General features: G+C 40.6%; 3 protein-coding genes across 3 annotated transcripts in view; 2 read left to right on the forward strand and 1 right to left on the reverse strand.

Moving 5' to 3' along the window:
- Positions 1 to 5,433, forward strand: part of syt7a (synaptotagmin VIIa) — an 82,912-nt gene extending 77,479 nt beyond the window's left edge. The window contains exon 9 of the transcript XR_006377818.1: positions 4,335 to 5,433. The gene's annotated coding sequence lies outside the window, so the exon portion shown is untranslated. The remainder of the gene's footprint in view (positions 1 to 4,334) is intronic.
- Positions 5,434 to 7,423: 1,990 nt separating this feature from the next.
- On the forward strand, positions 7,424 to 11,248 carry ppp1r32 (protein phosphatase 1, regulatory subunit 32). The gene is made up of 12 exons (XM_044194526.1): positions 7,424 to 7,571; positions 7,846 to 8,032; positions 8,171 to 8,291; positions 9,444 to 9,606; positions 9,703 to 9,748; positions 9,964 to 10,064; positions 10,232 to 10,297; positions 10,401 to 10,487; positions 10,573 to 10,638; positions 10,729 to 10,823; positions 10,950 to 11,054; positions 11,156 to 11,248. Exons 2-12 carry the CDS (start codon positions 7,945 to 7,947, stop codon positions 11,172 to 11,174), a joined length of 957 nt encoding a protein of 318 aa, XP_044050461.1. The 5' UTR covers positions 7,424 to 7,571; positions 7,846 to 7,944; the 3' UTR covers positions 11,175 to 11,248.
- A 1,717-nt stretch (positions 11,249 to 12,965) lies between these two features.
- Positions 12,966 to 15,343, reverse strand: LOC122875430 (leucine-rich repeat-containing protein 10B). The gene is made up of 2 exons (XM_044194525.1): positions 14,868 to 15,343; positions 12,966 to 14,760 (listed from the first exon to the last, which is right to left on the reverse strand). Exon 2 carries the CDS (start codon positions 14,542 to 14,544, stop codon positions 13,342 to 13,344), a length of 1,203 nt encoding a protein of 400 aa, XP_044050460.1. The 5' UTR covers positions 14,545 to 14,760; positions 14,868 to 15,343; the 3' UTR covers positions 12,966 to 13,341.
- Positions 15,344 to 17,773: the final 2,430 nt, after the last annotated feature.

The following is a 17,773-nucleotide window of genomic DNA, read 5'->3' on the forward strand; positions in this document are numbered from 1 at the left end:
GAAGGACAGTGGATACAGTACTGCCTTCATTTGTAATGCCATCCTTTAGAGGGAGTCCCAGGGGGAATCGGAAAATACACACACACAATCTGTCGTTTATCGATGCACTGAAAATAAATTCAGACTTTTTTCTCTAAATCCAGATCCTTCAGAATACGTGTATTTTTCTTTCCTCACTGGTTGTAAATAGACTTTGTGATTCGGTTAGAGCAGCCTCTAACTCCTGCCATAATGTGGACATTTTTAGTCAGGTAGGTAATAAGCAATACACCTAATTGATCTAACGCCATACGCTGAAATCTTACTCATCGAGTTTGATGGTGATTCCTTTGCATTAAGGGATGTCGAGGGTAACACTCCTGTTTCTTCACCTTTCTCAACTTGCCATGGCCCACCTCTTCAACAAAGAGTTCTCTAACTTAAAACACACAATTGTGATGTGTACAATCTAATTTAATGTATTTATTTATGTATTTTTGCCAACTTTGTATAGTGTATAAACATCTATAAATATATGAAAAATGACAGTACTGTATAGATTTTAGCTGCCTGGTAAGGTTAATAGTATATACTTGGTAGACTAAAAGAAAAAGCGTAGAGCTGTTCAAAAGCCAGTCATTGAGAAAATGCTTTCTGTAAAACCCGGTGCCACTGGCTCTTTTTATATTCTAGGTTTCGTTTCTGGTTTATTTTTTTATTATTGCCAGTGGGATCCAAAGTGTGTGTTGTTCTTCTTTTCGTCTGTTTTGTTTGTTAATCGGTTCGTTTGTTGTTTCTTTTTTCTTGACAAGACACAGCGAGGTTCAGGCAGCCAGGAGAGTGCAGTGGAACGCAGACTGGGACCCTGTGCAGTAGATTGTGTGTGTGTGTGTTAGGTGTGTGTCCGTCCATGGTAGTGCTAGTGCTCTCTGTGCAGTGCCTCCCTCCTCCCTCCTCCTTCCTCCTCTCTGATGTAGTTTGTCATGTGACGCAGTTTGTGTTAAGGTGCAGGATGACTGTGTTCGCTGAAGCTGGCAGATGCCCTCTCTCTCTCTCTCTCTCTCTCTGTGTGTCTTCTTATGTCCACTCTGCTTCTTCATTACAACGCTTCATTTTAATCCTCCACCAAGTATAGATTTCCACTTCCTCTGCTTGATTGTTCATTTACTCTACCATTCAGCTGGTAATGCATACACCACCAGAGTCTAATTTCCCAGTAATACATGCTTCCTCATCTACCTGCGATTCTTTGTCCATTAGCAGCTTTCATCCGTCACCCTCCACATTACTGTAGAGCACCTTGTTTTTCCTACAGTGCTCTGTGGACCAGAGAATGATTTAGCACAAAGAACAGATCATTGCACCTCATCTCTGGCCATACCTTCATCCTTATTTTCTCTTTACGGTGTTGTACTTTTAGCCCCCTCTCTATTCTCTATCACTTGAGGAGAAGGGCAGCTGCTAGCTCAGCATGCAGAAACACAAAGCAGCCATATTCAGATGTCAAGCACAGACCTGTAACTCAGAACTATGTTGTGGTGGCTTCACTGTCGCCCCATTTGTAGCAAGAGCAAGAGAATAGCCTTAAAGATTGGACCAACTACACAAAAAAAGTAGTGGGATATGTGCATTTGTAGTGGACTATTATTACCTTCCCTTTCCCACACCAGATTTATTACTCAGTATTCCAATGTGTTGCTTGGTTGCGCTGTACATATCTGTGTAGTACTTCTGTTGATGTCCCTGTATTAGGATAGTAACGGGTTCTTACTGGGCGGCCTCTGCAGACGTTCTCTCCCTCTTGTCTCGTCTCATTTCCTCAAAAAAAAAAAAAAAAACTTCAAACATTCCATCTGAATCTCAAGTGAGCAACATTTTAAAGATTAGATTAGATTTCTGGTAGTAAAACAGCAGAAGGACTGAACCACAGACATTTCCGCTGGAGCCATGATAATAACCACGACATCTTGTCTGTGTTCACGTCCCTCTGAGAACTGCAAACTGACCGTCACTACATGCCTCTCTGCTCCTCCAAACCCACCTTCACGCTGACCTCGCCTGGCTCTGAGAGGTCAGTGGGTCACCGACTGGTTTGAGGAGCCACTGACCTCCGGGGGAGCTGGAGAAGGGTGAGGTAGGTGAGGAGGTGGGAGAGCCCTGGGAGGCGGCAGAGAGGCCTGTCCCTGTGGTCACATCCTGGGTCAGGAGGGAAGGGAGCGATGGCGTCTCGAGGTCAAACCCAGTAGCACTTTGGTTTTGCGTTCCATGTTTTTTTAGCCTCTCCTGTTTTTTGGCCGAGCAGACTGTGATCTAACTGGTTGATTTTCTCGTTCTCCTCCACCCATCAGTGTTACAGAGTGTGTTGGGTGGACAGAGCCATGGAGCTGAGCTCTGATTTTGTTCCATATTAAAGAGTAATTTTTACTACACCTGTGTCCAAAGATTCAGTGGTCTTTCTTTCTGTGTTAGATTTTTTTTTTTAAGGGTTATTTAAGGAGTGATAGCCATTGACACGGGAGCTATACTACATGGCCAAAAGTATGTGGACACCCACAGTATGTGGGCAACCAAACATTATACCTATATGTGATTGTTCAGCATCTCGTGATTAATCTGCAACGATTTTGATTATCACTTAATCGTTTCCTTTTAGCCAGGTTAGTGCTGTGGCTCTCAACAACTTTTGGATGGATTGCCATGAAATTTTGTAGAAACACTCATGGTCCCCAGAGGATGAATCCTACTGACTTTGGTGATCCCTGACATTTCCTCTAGTGCCACCAGAGGTTGACCTTTGTGGTTTTGAGTGAAATATCTTGACAACTATTGGATGGATTGTCATGAAATTTGCTACAAATATTCAAGGTCCTGACAAATTCAAAACACTTTTCATCTAGCATCATCAACAAGGTCAGAAATCTAATTTGTCCACTACTTTGGTTTATGACCTAATCTGTGAAACTAATGGCATTCCCATTAGCTCAGGCTGTACTTTAGTGCTAATTAGCAAGTGTTAGCATACTAACATGCTAAACTGAGATGGTGAACATAATGAACATTATACCTACTAAACATCAGCATTGTCATTGTGATAATGTTAGCATGCATTTTGCAATCGAAGCACCGCCAAGCCCAAGTACAGCCTCACAGAGGACTTAGCATGGCTGTAGACTCTTCTTGTTCAAGCAAAATGCCAAACATTTTTTACAATTTTCTGATATTTTATAGACCAAACACTAAATCAATTAATTCAGAAAATAATCAGCAAATGAATGATAACAAACTCTGTGCAGGCGAGTGAAGCTCTTCCACACCAAACTGGGTAAACTGTTTCCTTTGTGCATGGGAACATTGTCATGTTGACACAGGAAAGGACCTTCCACAAACTGTTGCCACAAAGTTGGAAGCGCATAAAGTTTTGTCTAAAATATCATTGTATGCTGTAACGTTAACATTTCCTTTAATTGGATTTCTTTTCCTTGCACAAAAATGGGTAAAACAGCCCCACCCTAAAATGTTAACAGAGGTGTCCACCTACTTGTGGCCTTGTGGTGTATCTTGGACACATACACATACACATACAGTGTAATTAAACTGCAATCTAAATAATTAGAAACTGTAATGACACCATTTCAATTTAACATGTTCCCCCATTTGCTGATAGAGGCGGCAATTTGCAAAGGTTGTTTTTGCCTTTGAGAACAATTAAAAATGTATAGTGGAGCTCTGCTCACATTAGTCAGCATGAAGTTAAATGAATCACACAGCTACATGCTACACTCTGAAGGAATCTTTCAACCCAGTTTCAAGGACGATGAAAGATCTTCTCATTAATTAGCTCCTGCGTTGTTTATACAGTTTTGTTCACTTCTGACATTTTTGGCACTCCATTTTAACAGCTGCGTGTATGTCACGTTCAGTCCATCGTGTAGAGTAATTGCATACAAAGGCATTTCTTGCAACATCAACATGATAGTGAAATAGACTGTTTTTCTTTAATTTAATCTGTCACAGAATAGCCTGTCTTGCACATGTCAGGAAATATACGCGTTTTGACTTTAAACATCTTATTTTCTGCTCATCACAGCCTGCCTCCTTAGCATTACACGCACCAAAGCCGACTGAAACTCAAAATGGAAAAAGATGACAATGCAATTTACTCCAAACCGTCCGTGCCAGATTTGCCTATTAAGTACAGAAGTCAAAAAGGGAGCAGGAAGGAGATAAACCTCAGAACAGTGAGTCGGTGAAGTAGAGAGAGCACCTCTGAGACCTGACACACAAAGAAGGGTCTTAGCGCCTGAGCTGTCTCTTTATGTCTCTCTAAATATTAATTCCATGCTATTCTACGGCAGACACAGAATCGTGTTATTGAACCGACAGAGAAACCCAGAGCAGCAGAGTTGGGCATGAAACACAGACGAGCCCTGAGCCAGCCGAGCTCCTGCAGACAGGGGCCGAGGTTTCGTCCCTCCCAGAACTACAACAGACGGCTGCAGGCAAGCCAAGTGCATCAACTCGACGGGAGACCCTTGGTTGCATCACCTCCATCTATTTTTAGAACCACTGCACCCACCTTTTTTGTTTCATCTTTTAAGCTCCCTCTATATTCTAAGTGTTATCTCAAGTGCAAACTGTTGCAGAAGGTGCAGCATTTTGTTATTTTTTTCACAACATTATTGTGAATTTGATCAAGAATCTCATCTATAACAGCCTGGCTACAGCACAGTCATGTTTGAATCATTGAGTCATGTGTGAATTATGCAGATGCAGAACAAACACAGATTGCTGTATTGCAGAGATGAACAATCACATCGAGGGCTGAGAGTCTGCAGGTTTTCATTTCAAACAGAGTACAGCAGGTGCTTCTGCTGATCAGTTCCTTCTCTCCGACTCTATGGCTGAAGTTGTTCTAATAAGTGAAATCATCTGGTGTAATCTTTGACTGGAATGAAAATAGGCGTGTGGTCTGTTCCTGCTGTATGGATCCCTGTGAATTTATAATTAGAAATGCCAATAATGTGCACATTGTATTTAAGAGAAAAGAAGCAGGAAATGAGACTGTCAGTTTCAATGATGCAGGCGTTTCCCTGTAGTTATTTTTTGGAGAAGATAATGAACAGTTCCAGGCTTGGCACGACAGCATGTCAAGCAAGACTGTGGAACGGCAACACAAGCAACAGCTTGGTAAAGATAGGCTCCGCCGACTGCCAGCGTTGGACAGATGGAGGGAAGAAAGGGAGCAAGAAGTGATGTGACAGAGGTGAAGATGCAGTGTGAGTCCAAGGGAATGAGAAGAAAAGAGAGGGGATAGGAAGTGAGAATTAAAGGAACTATTGCGCATTGTCAGGTTTTGTGATACAAAGGGTGAGCATGTTGTCATGGAAAAACTCCAGTTAGATGTAATACTGTAATTCAGTCCCACCTAATAATAAAATTGTGAAGAAAATCACACTGTGTTTGAAGTGTTCATACTGTGCTCTCTGCTATAAAGCAGAAGTTGTGTGAGATCCACTGGATAGAAATCACAGTTTCATTCCTTTAATTTAATAGAAAAAATGTCCTGTTCGTGGGTTAATTAGTAAGAATGTGTATGCATGTCTGTGACTGTTTTTCCTGATGTCCTAAATACACCAGGAGGTGAATATCCTCTAGTTTAACTTGAGATGTTCATGTAGATGTATTTTTGCAGATGTATAGATAGTGTCCGGACATTTTCTCCCAGCTAACAGCGGTGGATGATAACTCCCCTGTCTGGGATGGACATTTTTATCAAGATGTCATGTAAATTTCAAGCCATCCATCATTTTTACATAACCTTACATTTTTTCCTGAGCTACGCTGAAGTCAGAGCCACTGTGGCATCACACTGCCACACACTGCCATCCAATGGACACATGAAGAAACTGTCCATCTGGTGAGGATGTTTGGTAGGAGAGCAGTTCAGCTAAAATTGAATGTAAGACTTAATTATCTCCAGGCGAGGAAATTCACACATTACAACGGCACATCGGTCAATTTTATTTATACATCTCAATATCACAAATTTGCCTCAAAAGGCTTTAGTACAGCATACGACACCCACTATCCTTAAAAAACAAATAAAAACATAAGGAATGTTTCTGTATGTATTATGTAAAGTATCTTATACTATATAAATGCATTGTGCAAATATATGTACAGTAAAAAAAAATATTAAGGTAGTACAGTGACTTATTAGAGTCCTACTGATGTTAAAAAACAGGCAGACATGTTGTGTGTACTGTATATAAGTATAAATATATGATAAATACATTATACATACAATATATTATGGTATATAGTTTTTTTATATAATATATGTGCAATATATGGTGTTTGATACACAGCCTCTACACCATAATGGTAACACTTTCTTATTTAGCATTTATAAGCATTATATAAACATTTAATAAATGTATGTGACATACGATAATGTAATTGTAAGCATACACAAGATCTTTTAAGTGTTTGATGATGTAGTTGTCAACTCCTCCTGTGAAGCATTCATAATTGGACGCTGGTATATAAACAGTTCATGAATGACAACAGTTATAATAATATAAAATAAAAATACTGTACATTAATTAACACTTAAAAATGTCCTTATATTTGCTTATAACTACATTCAAATGTGTTATAAACAATTATATATTTATATGCTACTTATAAATGATAAATGTTGTTGTGTAGTTGTGGAGTAACTTAGCTAACACCAAAAAATAGAAATTATGATTTGATAAAAATATATCCACATATTTGTCTTTAGGACTGAAATAAACACAAACAGATTAGAAATTAGTACGAGGCTGATAACCTTTAGTATGTTCGTCACAATAACCAACTAACTACCAGCTATGATGCAGTAGGCCAACCCCCTACCAACCTGAGTCAGCTGTCACCTGAACACCACCTGCTGCCTGTGAGAGTGTGTATGTGAAAACTAGTTAGGGTGGGGGTTAGGGTCCAAGTGGGAGTTGTATGAATATAAACTTAAACAAAGACTCTACTGAAGAGAAAAAAAGAGAGCAAGCTAAGACTTCCCATGATCACTATGTCTTGTATGAAAACCATAATTGCGACAACATCCACCTTTATGTAAATAATAGTGTTATATAAGATCCAGTTTATAAATCAATTTAAATAAAAACACATTTAGAACATTTGAGCTGATTGGGCCTCTAGACCACTGGTCTAGTATTGTGTGCAATAGTCTGCAACACCAAAACACCAAACACTGTGTTGTTAGCAAATTAACAACACAGTGTTTGGTGTTGTTATAAGATGCAGAAAAGCAGCTGAACGTTGCATAAGTTGCAGTCAACAAAATGGGAATCTTGCAACATTAAATAATCCAGAGGATCTTTTTTTAAAATGATCAAATAACCTTCATTAGAAATAAAGCATAGACCTGATATACAGCAGAAACATTAACTGCCAACCTTTCAATCTGGAGTCACTCTTCATGTTGCTGTAATGTTGCTGCCCTTGTGCTGAATCTCCTAGCAACAGAGACCTGTTTACCTATAAAACCACCAAGACAAGAGAGGTGAACAAACAACCTGGAGTTGCAGGTATGTCTGGGGAGTAAGTGAAGCTTTTCCCTCTACTGTGGCTTCTTTTCTGGGGCAATTTATTTAAATCTGTTATAAATAAACATATCTGTAACTGCACCGCAGTGCTGCTGTTGCTCAGAACAAAACAGCATTTGATAAAGGGAGCACTTATTGCATTATTAGCTACAGACTGTGTGATCACTTTTTCAGAGAGCTTTGAGTTCTGCTGGATACTGTCAAACCTAAAAACAAAGAGTTACACCTTGTTCGCTGCTTTTATTTGTGGTTACAGGGCTGCTCACATGCCCAGAGGATTTTTGCTATCCATCACTGTTGTCAGTGAAGGTTTCCATTACAGCAGTCACAGACGGCTGAGCAGGGGAAGATAGTCATGCTGACTGTTGGAGCACCAGGCAGCAGGGGACGGCTGAGCGGCAACACAGTCAAACTCTACAATACTTCTTATAGGGCGTCTTATGGTGAGAGAGTGCATGGTGAAGGGGGGGACTTTTATTTCACATTAAAGGACGTGTAGACAAAAAGTCTCAGCATAAACAGAAATAACTTTTATCATACGGATTAGATTCTGATGGCCAATATTTGTACGACTGTGTTAGACGCAGGCAGGGTGTTCACTTCTTGCATCGGACATCCCAGTGGGACAGGCTTCACGGCAAACCAGAGACCAGCCATTTATTACAGGCCCGGATTGGACCACATTGACAACCCTCAGTTTGGGTAAGTGTCAGAGCAGGTGGAGACTCGTGCTCTGCAGGCTTAGACTATAAAGATTAAACTTAGATGCTTGCCAATTGATTTCTTTTGTCTGCCTTAAAGGCCCTATGCAGGTGTTTTCAACTAGCCTGGCTGGTTAGACCTCTAGTCAGGTGGAAGTTAGGTGGAGCTACCACACTAAGCAAGCAAAATAAAAAAAAATAAATAAATAAATAAAAACCCCACAGTCTTGAGAGGAGGTTTAATCAGATAACAGAAATCAAAACACCTGTGATGGTACACTACAGTGTGTGTGTGTGTGTGTGTGTGTGTGTGTAGGGGGCTTTAAAGTCAGTTCAGTACACAATCACAACAAAACATATCTTCGTACTTACGTTTAGTTGTGTCTGGCCATGCAGATAGTTTTGTTTTTATTCGCCCAGTTGTTAAACGGCCTTCACACCCACACAGGTGTTTTCAGTTATTCTGGATGACTGGAAGCTGGACGCTAACAGGAGAGTACCATGACATGTCGGTCAAGCACTGTCTGTACTACTAACACAGTTTTGAGAATCAATCAAAATGATTAAAATCACCTGTGTGAATTTACCATGGGCGTGCAGGGCTATGTCCATCTAGTGAGTAACGGTTTGTTTGTGGTGCTTGTATTATTGAAAGATGTGAATTAAAAAAAAATCAACAGCAATGTTTCTTTCCAGAAACAATGTCCCTGTTAATCAAGATAATGTACAGATTATGCTGTGAATACTTGATACTTTCCATTGGAACTACTTTCCACCAAGGAAATAGTCCCCAGTATATTACATTTGCTGTTCTTTTTTAAATTAAATTTTTCAATGCAATGAGCACCACAAACAAAACTTCTGTCGTATTGGGGTGGAGGCAGAAATAAATCCTCACAGGTGATCTTAATCATTTTGGCTTATAAACTAGCTAGGCAAATAAAACTAAAGCTGTCTTCCTGGCTAGATACCACTGGAGACAAGAAAGTAATTTGGCTGAACTGACACTTTAAGTCTCTCAGTCAGTTTTAATAGCATAGGTTCGTCTTTGTTTGCATTTTTGTAAACCAACTTCCTGAACTGATTAAAATGTTCCTCTCTTGCCTCAAAAAGCCTGTTACCTCACACACAGGTGTGTTGTTTTTGTCTACAGACTCCTGTTATCTGACAGCTTAATTTCTCAAACTAAACGACACTTCCAGCCTCACATCCGGTCTGATTGCTCGGGGTCTTTGCCAAACCTCGTTAACAAACCCAGAGAGAGCGGCTTCCATCAGCTGAGGAGTCATCCGAAAGCAGTGACTGCAGAGGAGAAGGTAACAACACATAATTATAACAACACTTGTCACATGTACAGAAACACTGAGTAGTACGTTTCTCATTATCTCTCTTTATGAATGTGTCTCTGTCAGACAGAATACCGAAGTTTGTTTGTACCTCATCGTTTCACACCAACAGGTAAAATAAAACCTCCACCTGCTGTGACTTAAGATGAATTAAAGTTATGTGAATTTAAAGTTTAAAGACATGACAAACAGGAATAGATGATATGAGAAAAAAAAATCATAACAAAATGCAAGCTCACGATTTTATGACAATATATTACAGGCTGCTGTAGTTGCCATGATTAAGAGGGTTAAGGGTCTGTAAATGGTGTATTTACACTGTTGTAGTTTCCCAGAACCGTGTGACTGTGGGTCCAAAAGAAGAAAGTGGTTTCACTGAGGGAACAGACCTTCAACTAAACACATTTCAGGAGAAAAAAAGCTGCATGGTAAGTATTGTAAATAATAATTCTTGTGAAATAAATCAGATGCTATTCTATATTTACATCTGTAATCACACAACAGATACACCAGATGTCTCGTGTGGTCTGTCTTCCCCCCCTGCAACGTCCACTGTCACATTTGTTTGTTTTTTTTGCCTTTCGCTGATGTTCAGGTTGAACCTCGCCAAACTCACAGCTCAGTGATGAAAAGTGACTTCATGCAACCGTCATTTCTGCAGGTTGACCACAAAACTTCTCTCACTCTGACCTCTCTTTTGAAAGAATGTAATATTTTCCATCATCCGTAAGGTTTAACAGCGTCTCTCTGCGCTTGTGTTTGAGGGCACTGAGGCGATATCGGGCCTGTGCAGCCATTCTGCTCGAGAAACAGGATTCACTCGAGGTGCCATCGCTCCCTTGGCCTGCCCAGTGAGTACTGACCCCCTCCCAGTCAGCTGTAGCAGATCTTAATGATATTACTTTAACTTGAACATCCTTCTCTCTGCTCTTCTAGACCTCTCTTCTGCCATCACCCCACACTAAAAGTAATGCACCAAGTGAGAAGACCGTCGGAAAAAAGGTTATATATATTTTTAGCTTGTCGTTTTTTCCCCTTTTTAATAATATTATTAAATCTGTGTTTGGAGCTGTTACCTGTTTTGTTTTCTAGGAGCCCACAGGATTTCTTCTCAATGCTCCAAACAACCAGGCTTTCCCTAATTCACCTTTTGACTGTTCACACTTCACTACACATTACAAGAGCACGTAAGTGTGTTTAATACTTTAAGATAATATTAAGATTAACTAGCTGGAATGAAACATTACAAGATATTATCCAAGCACAGTTTTAGTTGACAAATATCCAGTAAGGAAAAAAACGTTTTTTTCCAGGTTCTGTCATCAGGCTGATTATGAAAAGTTGAAATCTGGCCACACTGGCGCAGGAATCCTCAGTGCAAAAATGGACAATGGCTACAATCGTCGAGACATGGACAGGTACACAAATAAGTCCTCACATCATCATCATCATCATCATTCCATCATACATTCGCTTCCTTTGACTCACATGACCCTTTTTTTAAAATTTTATTTCACAGATTCATCTTTAGGGGCTAGACCTTCACACACCTGTGATGGTACCTGCATGACTACTCATCACAAAAATAAAATTTCTTGTTAACACAATGCAATTAACACAATCTGGGTATTTACTATAAGAGTCATTTGTGCAGAAAAAAAATTGGTGGATGTGTGAGTAAGAACTGTTGCAGTATTACATTTCCTTATAATCACATCCTGAAAACCTTAATCACTCCCTCGTCTGCGTTGTTTTACAATAGTTCTGTCAAAAAATACGGCTAACTTTCATCTCTTTGTGAAGTCCTTTTTGTGTGATCTTAAAAGCTGCCAGTCAGACGGTTGTGTGAAGTGAGTTGTGTGAAAGCCAAAGCGGGAGTGAAGGAGATAATGCATTGTCTTTGACTGCCTCGCTGTCACTGACCTACAGAGAATGAGAGGAGTGTAAACTCATGAGCAAAATAAGTATACTCAGACTGAGTATGGCAACGATTCCCGTGGACGTCTGCGGTGTGTCAAAGTGTTTTGCCACCCACAGCTGTGGAATGAGCAGCAGAGCACGGGCCGAGGAGGACTGAGTTTCCAAAAGCGTCACTTTGTGTGTCATATACTGTAGCTCCATACTATACACCTACTGTGAGCCGCCTCTCAGAAACTGCAGTGGTTTTACATTATCAACACAAGTCAAATAAACACAAGATTGCTGTGTCAAAACAAGAGATATATAAAACCACACCGAGTGTCTGCAAAGAATTGTTGGTGTCAGCAAAGTATAGAGAGTAGATCATGTTTAATTAGCTGCCTATACAGCTTGCTCAAGTGAACAGTGAAACAACATGCTTTATGGAAGTTGTAGCCGTGCTAGTGGCTTTAGGGATGACAATGTTTGTCTGTCGGTTGGCTCACCACTTTGGTCCAGACTGAAATATCTCAACAACTGTAGGATGGATTCGTGGTTCCCCGAGGATGATAATACAAATGATCATTAATTGCAGCTCTAGACAGAACACTAACACCCTTACATATATGTAAACTATGGTTTTATCTGTCAAAAAGGGGATTCTTGCACTTAACATTTAGACATTTAAGAAAAGCAATCATCAGTTTGATTCTGCGACTGTTTCCATCAGACATAAAAGTCGAGACACACGCTGCCACACGAGTACGACGAGTATAAATATTTCAGCATTGGAATAAATATTTCACTCTTTCAATGAGATGTGAGAAAACAGATACGTGGAGGGAAAGAGGATTGGATTACATATGAGCCCCACATGAATAATGAGTGCAGAGATGAGAGGAGAACAAGGGCCTGCTTCATGTTGGAGAAAAGGTGTGGTCACAGACCAAACGGAGTATACAAAGGTCATGACAGACCTGAGTCTCTGACCTGCAGGGGGCTTCGGGTTTTTTTTTTATCTGAATAAAAATCTCCTGCTTGATTTCTTGTGAGTCTACTTCATGTCTGGAGCCTCCCTATGGACTTACCTTTTATGGTGAGGCACCCCGACTATTCATCCCTCTAATAATCCTGCTTGTCTCCCTCTCTGTCCTGGCACTGACACTCAAAAGGACTGCTTACACAACACTGACAAGGGTTGGGGGTTTGTGTTTAGCATGTCATAAATATTTTGTAAATCTAAATCCAATACACACATTTACATGCGCACACAGTTCTCGGTTTATAAAAATAGCAATGAGGCGGGCTGAGGCGCACTGGCAGGCACATAAAACAAACACTGGCCATGATGTGTGGAAATACTACAGTGTGTCAGTCATGTAAACAGTAGCTGGTGCTTTCACTGGTTCCCAATCAAGACATATTTTGCCATAAATGATTGACACTGACTTCATCAGCTGAGTTAATATTTAATAATGGAAGACTTGGTCTCCTGTGTACACTCAGAAAAAAACCCCTAATGTAAAACAGCCATACACACACACACACACACACACACACACACACACACACACATACACACACACACACACACACACACCCCACCTGAGTCCTGCTCGGATGTGGTCATTTGCAGCCGATTGAGATGTCACGGTCTATAGTTTCATAATGCCTCAGTGCTCATTTATTTTCACAGTTAACGACTGATAAGGAATTAGCAGCACACTCAATGTTTTTGTGTGGATTTTCCGTCATCCACCTCCACCTGCCTGCAGATCCTCTGAGTCCAGATGTATGAGGGGTTTTTCATGCCCCTTCATCGTGCCTCCCTGTGTCCTCCAGCTCCTCGTACTCATAGTCCATCTGAGCCCTCTCATACTCCAGCTCCTCTCCCTCGTACTCAAACCCCTCTCCCTCACATATCAACTCCTCTGTCTCATATTCAACCCCCTCCTCGTCATATTCAAGCTCAGCTCCGTCATACTCAGTGACTGGCAGCTCCCCATCCTCCTCCTCTTCCTCCTCCTCCTCCTTTGCTTCTTCCTCTTTAGTGTGTGCATTGCCTAAAGTCACCACACCTCCGTTTGTTGCCTGTTTTGAGTTGGAGCTGCTGTTCTTCAGGATGCCGTGAATCACTGGCTCCTCTCCTGCCAGAGCCAACTCCTCGGCCTCTTTCTCTGCGGCCTTTCGTAGTCTCTCCTTCCTGGCCTCACGCGCCTCCAAGAACTCCGCAGCACCTTCCCCAACCACGAGCACCTCCTCGCCCACTTTCGGAGGACCATCCACTGGGTTGTGGTCGTAGGAGAACAGGCGCAGGGCTCGGAGACGCTTCAGGCTGGGGAACTCTGATATCTTGTTGCGGTCCAGGTCTAGTATCTCCAAGCCCTCCATGCGCAACAGGACTTTGGGGAAGGTGTCAAAGCGGTTCCCGTAGAGCCATAATCCCCTCAAAGCCTCCATACGCCAGAGGTCAGAGGGCAGCGTCTTCATTCGGTTGTCCCCAATCTGAAGGGACTTGAGGTGGGGCAGGTCGTAGAGCTCCCGTGGAAACCTCTGGAAGTAGTTGCTCTCCACCCACAGGCAGCGCAGACTTTGCAGGTTCCTCAGCTCAGCCGGGAGGCTCATCAGCCGGTTGCTGCCCAGGTAGAGGCGAGTGAGGTTAGTGAGCTGGCAGACAGCCTGAGGAACGTCCTCCATCTTGTTGAAGTCGAGGGCGAGTATGCGCAGACCTTGCAGCTGGGAGATGCTGTCCGGCAGAGTGCGCAGGCTGTTTCCACAAACATACAGCTTCTCCAGATGCATCAGTCCACAAACACGTGACGGTAATCGCTTGAATTTACGGTAGCTCAAGTCCAGCACGGGATCTCCACTCTCAAACAACTCCTCCACCCCCAGCGGGAGCTCTTCCTCCACCTCTTCTTTCTTCCTCTCTGTGATTTCCGCCTCCTCGCCATCCTTCCCCCCCTGCTCTTCTTCGTCTCCCTCTCCCTTCCTGGAGGAGTTGCCCATGCTGTGGCCTGCAGCCCCTGACTCCTATGTGAGTCAGGACAGAGTCATTTAATGAGGTAATGTCTGTGACAAGTTAACCCTCAGCCTGGGAGCTGCTGCTGTTTTGCCTGCAAACAGCATCTGCATGTTCCGGGCCAATTAGCACTCTTGCAGCCATGTTTGTCAGGTGTCTCTTCATCCCTTCATCTACCGCTTGATCAGAAAATATCTAACAATCTGTGGAGTAATAGTAATGATAGTAATAGTAACAGTAATAATAATAGTGCTGCTGGTAGTTGAGCTCAACAAAGTACAGCTGAATATTGAACTCTTGCGGTCCTTACCCTTTCCTCTCCTCTTGAACTTCCTCGAGGCTTTTAAGCGACCGATAACAAGCAGCTTCGAGGTCACCTGACCACGTGATCCGGTCTCTCTAGCAGAAGTAGAAAAAAAGTGCCACTTTAGGACACTAAATAGTCAGTTTACTGTCCCTCTTCCTGCCGGGTGTCGGTGGATAAGCCCACAGTGCGTGCGCAGCTCGGTGACCTGGCCGGCGGCAAAGAAAAACAGTTAATGGAAGTGTGTCCACTAGTTAATGCAGCTGTTCCCCATTAGAGGCCGAGGTCTCCCGGAGTTATAATCCGCGCTGGAGAAAGAAAATTACACATTTGGAGAAACTGCAGTCAGTGACTCTGCTCCTGATGTTGACCGCTTCCCTCCATCGGTGAGAAGGTTTACATTGAACTGCTGCCGCCCTCCTCCCTCCCTCCGTAAGCGGAACAAGGGGCATTCGCGTCACATGGTCAGTGTGTGTGTGTGTGTGTGTGTGTGTGTGTGTGTGTGTGTGTGTGTGTGTGTGTGTGTGCTTGCATTTATTAAAAGTAGTCTATGAAAAAAACTTTCTGTCCTATCGCTAACTGCAGCACTTTCAGGGTCAAATAAATGTATTAAATAATATATTTAAATAATAATTTTTTTGTTTATTCTTTTTTTGTGCAGTTAAAGGCCTACACACACACACACACACACACACACACAGGCATGCATGCACACAACCCTTTTTCCTCAGTTATCAGAATAACTGTCCTGCATTTCTCAGTTATTAATATTATTTTTGTCGTAGTAGTATTATGCAAATATATCATATATTTATTTACTCCTTATGTATATATCTCATATATACATTCATTTGTCTAGTTCGTTAACTTTTTGTTTGTTTTGTTGGAATGCACACAATGTTATATAAAAATATAAATATATATGTCTGTAAACCTTTTTTCTTTGTCTATTCCTACTGTCCTATTGTCTGTGTAGTTTCCCTTTCTCTATCTGTTACCTCTGTCAAGTCACTATCTGATGGACTGTAATGCGGCACCAATATAAAAAAAAAGAAAGTTTTAATCCCTCACCAGTCAAATAAGTCAGACAACCCACAATACACACTGGTGGAAAGTAACTTAATACATCTATTTTTGTACAACTTATTTTGAGGTACTTTTACTTTACTTGAATATTTCATGTTATGCCACTTTATACTTCTACTCCAATATATTTCAGAAGAACATAATGTACTACTCCACTGCATTTACTAGTAACTTTGCAGATTAAGATTTAATACACAAAACACAAGAACATTTTCTAAAATATGATGCACTGTTATAGATTAAACTGTATATAAAGTAGACAGAACCCCGACACCAGAATCACAAAGGTCACTGGAAGATATTAAGGCGTATATATTGTAATAATAGAGGGTCTCCGACCTTAAATATAAGCATAATGAATAACATAATGAAAGTGCTATTTAAACTATCCATCTACAGTACACTGAAATTAATTTTAGTACAGACAGATCTTGAAGAATTTCCTACCTGTGTTTAAGAAATGTATGTTTTGCACTTTATTCCTGCCATGTGTCATTGTTTTGTCATTATTGTATTTTATATGTTGTTTGTGCTCTATGTCGTGTAACTACGGTCTAGAGTCAATGAAAAATCTGAAGCTGGAAAAATCCAGAAAAATCCACTTTAACCAGATAAAACAATAAAATACTGCATAAACATGAAGACATCAAGAAGAATAATCCAATATATAACACTGACAGGAGCCAATATACTATATAATGAGTACTATTTGAGTACATTTTGCTGATGATACATATTTTACAACATTTTGAATGTAAGATTTTTACTTCTAACAGAATTTTCTATTGTTGTATTGCTACTTTTACTTAAGTACAGGATCTGAATTTATCTCAAACACTACAGACACAAAAATAACAAAAATAACCTGTTAACTGCTGCCAACCTGAGACCAATGTAAGAATTATTGATGCATTAAGGATAAGCAGTATTTTAACATCTTTTTATAGTTTTATTGTGGCATTTTATTGATCGTTAAATTCTTGATCTGCAAAGAGTCGTCAGATACAATAAATGTGGTGGAGTAAAAGTCTCACCAAATGACAATAACCAAGAAAAAGTTTTAAGTATAGGTCTACAGAATTTAATTAGCCTACTCTCCACCTCAGATAGATAGATAGATAGATAGATAGATAGATAGATAGATAGATAGATAGATAGATAGATAGATAGATAGATAGATAGATAGATAGATAGATAGATAGATAGATAACAAAACCCACTAAAATGCAGTTCAGATTGAAATATATTCATACACTGTGGCTCAAAATAGCTCCAAAATTTGGATTAGCCCAGAGCAAGTTTTAAATAAAAGGGCAACAGCAGTTACAGCACAAGCTAACTTCATCCAGTGGAGGAATATTCACATCTTGTCAAAATACTCCATTACAACTAAGAGTATAGTACAAGGGGTTGAATGTAAGTATATTTACTCAAGTATTGTACTAAAGTAGAATTTTGAGGTACTTGGGAATTTCCATTGTACTTTTTACTCCACTACATGTATTTGGATTTTACAGACAAAACATATGATGTAGTAATAAGTAAAGTAAAAATACTTCTTCTGACACTGTATAGTACTTGCAGCAATATGTATTTACATATCTAAGTCAAAATACTCAAATCTCTTCTAAAATTATTAATGTCTTTAAAGTACTATATCTTCAGGTGCAGGTGGTGCTTATACTGAAACTGCTTTATGTACTGTTGGGTCCTTGTATGTTTTAAATGTAAAATCTTAATCTTAAAAAAGTTACCAGACACTTTCAGCCATTAGATAAATGCAGTGGAGGAAAAAGCACAATATTTCCATCTGAAGTGCAAGAGAG

This window comes from Siniperca chuatsi, linkage group LG4 (assembly GCF_020085105.1).
Source record: "Siniperca chuatsi isolate FFG_IHB_CAS linkage group LG4, ASM2008510v1, whole genome shotgun sequence".
In the NCBI taxonomy this organism is placed as follows: domain Eukaryota; kingdom Metazoa; phylum Chordata; class Actinopteri; order Centrarchiformes; family Sinipercidae; genus Siniperca; species Siniperca chuatsi.

Coding starts and splice junctions, on each gene's coding strand:
- LOC122875430 (XM_044194525.1), bottom strand. CDS start 14,544: ATGGGCAACTCCTCCAGGAAGGGAGAGGGAGACGAAGAAGAGCAGGGG.
- ppp1r32 (XM_044194526.1), top strand. CDS start 7,945: ATGCTGACTGTTGGAGCACCAGGCAGCAGGGGACGGCTGAGCGGCAAC. Junction 10,065..10,231: donor AGGAGAAAAAAAGCTGCATG/GTAAGTATTGTA, acceptor GCTGATGTTCAG/GTTGAACCTCGCCAAACTCA. Junction 10,824..10,949: donor ACTACACATTACAAGAGCAC/GTAAGTGTGTTT, acceptor GTTTTTTTCCAG/GTTCTGTCATCAGGCTGATT.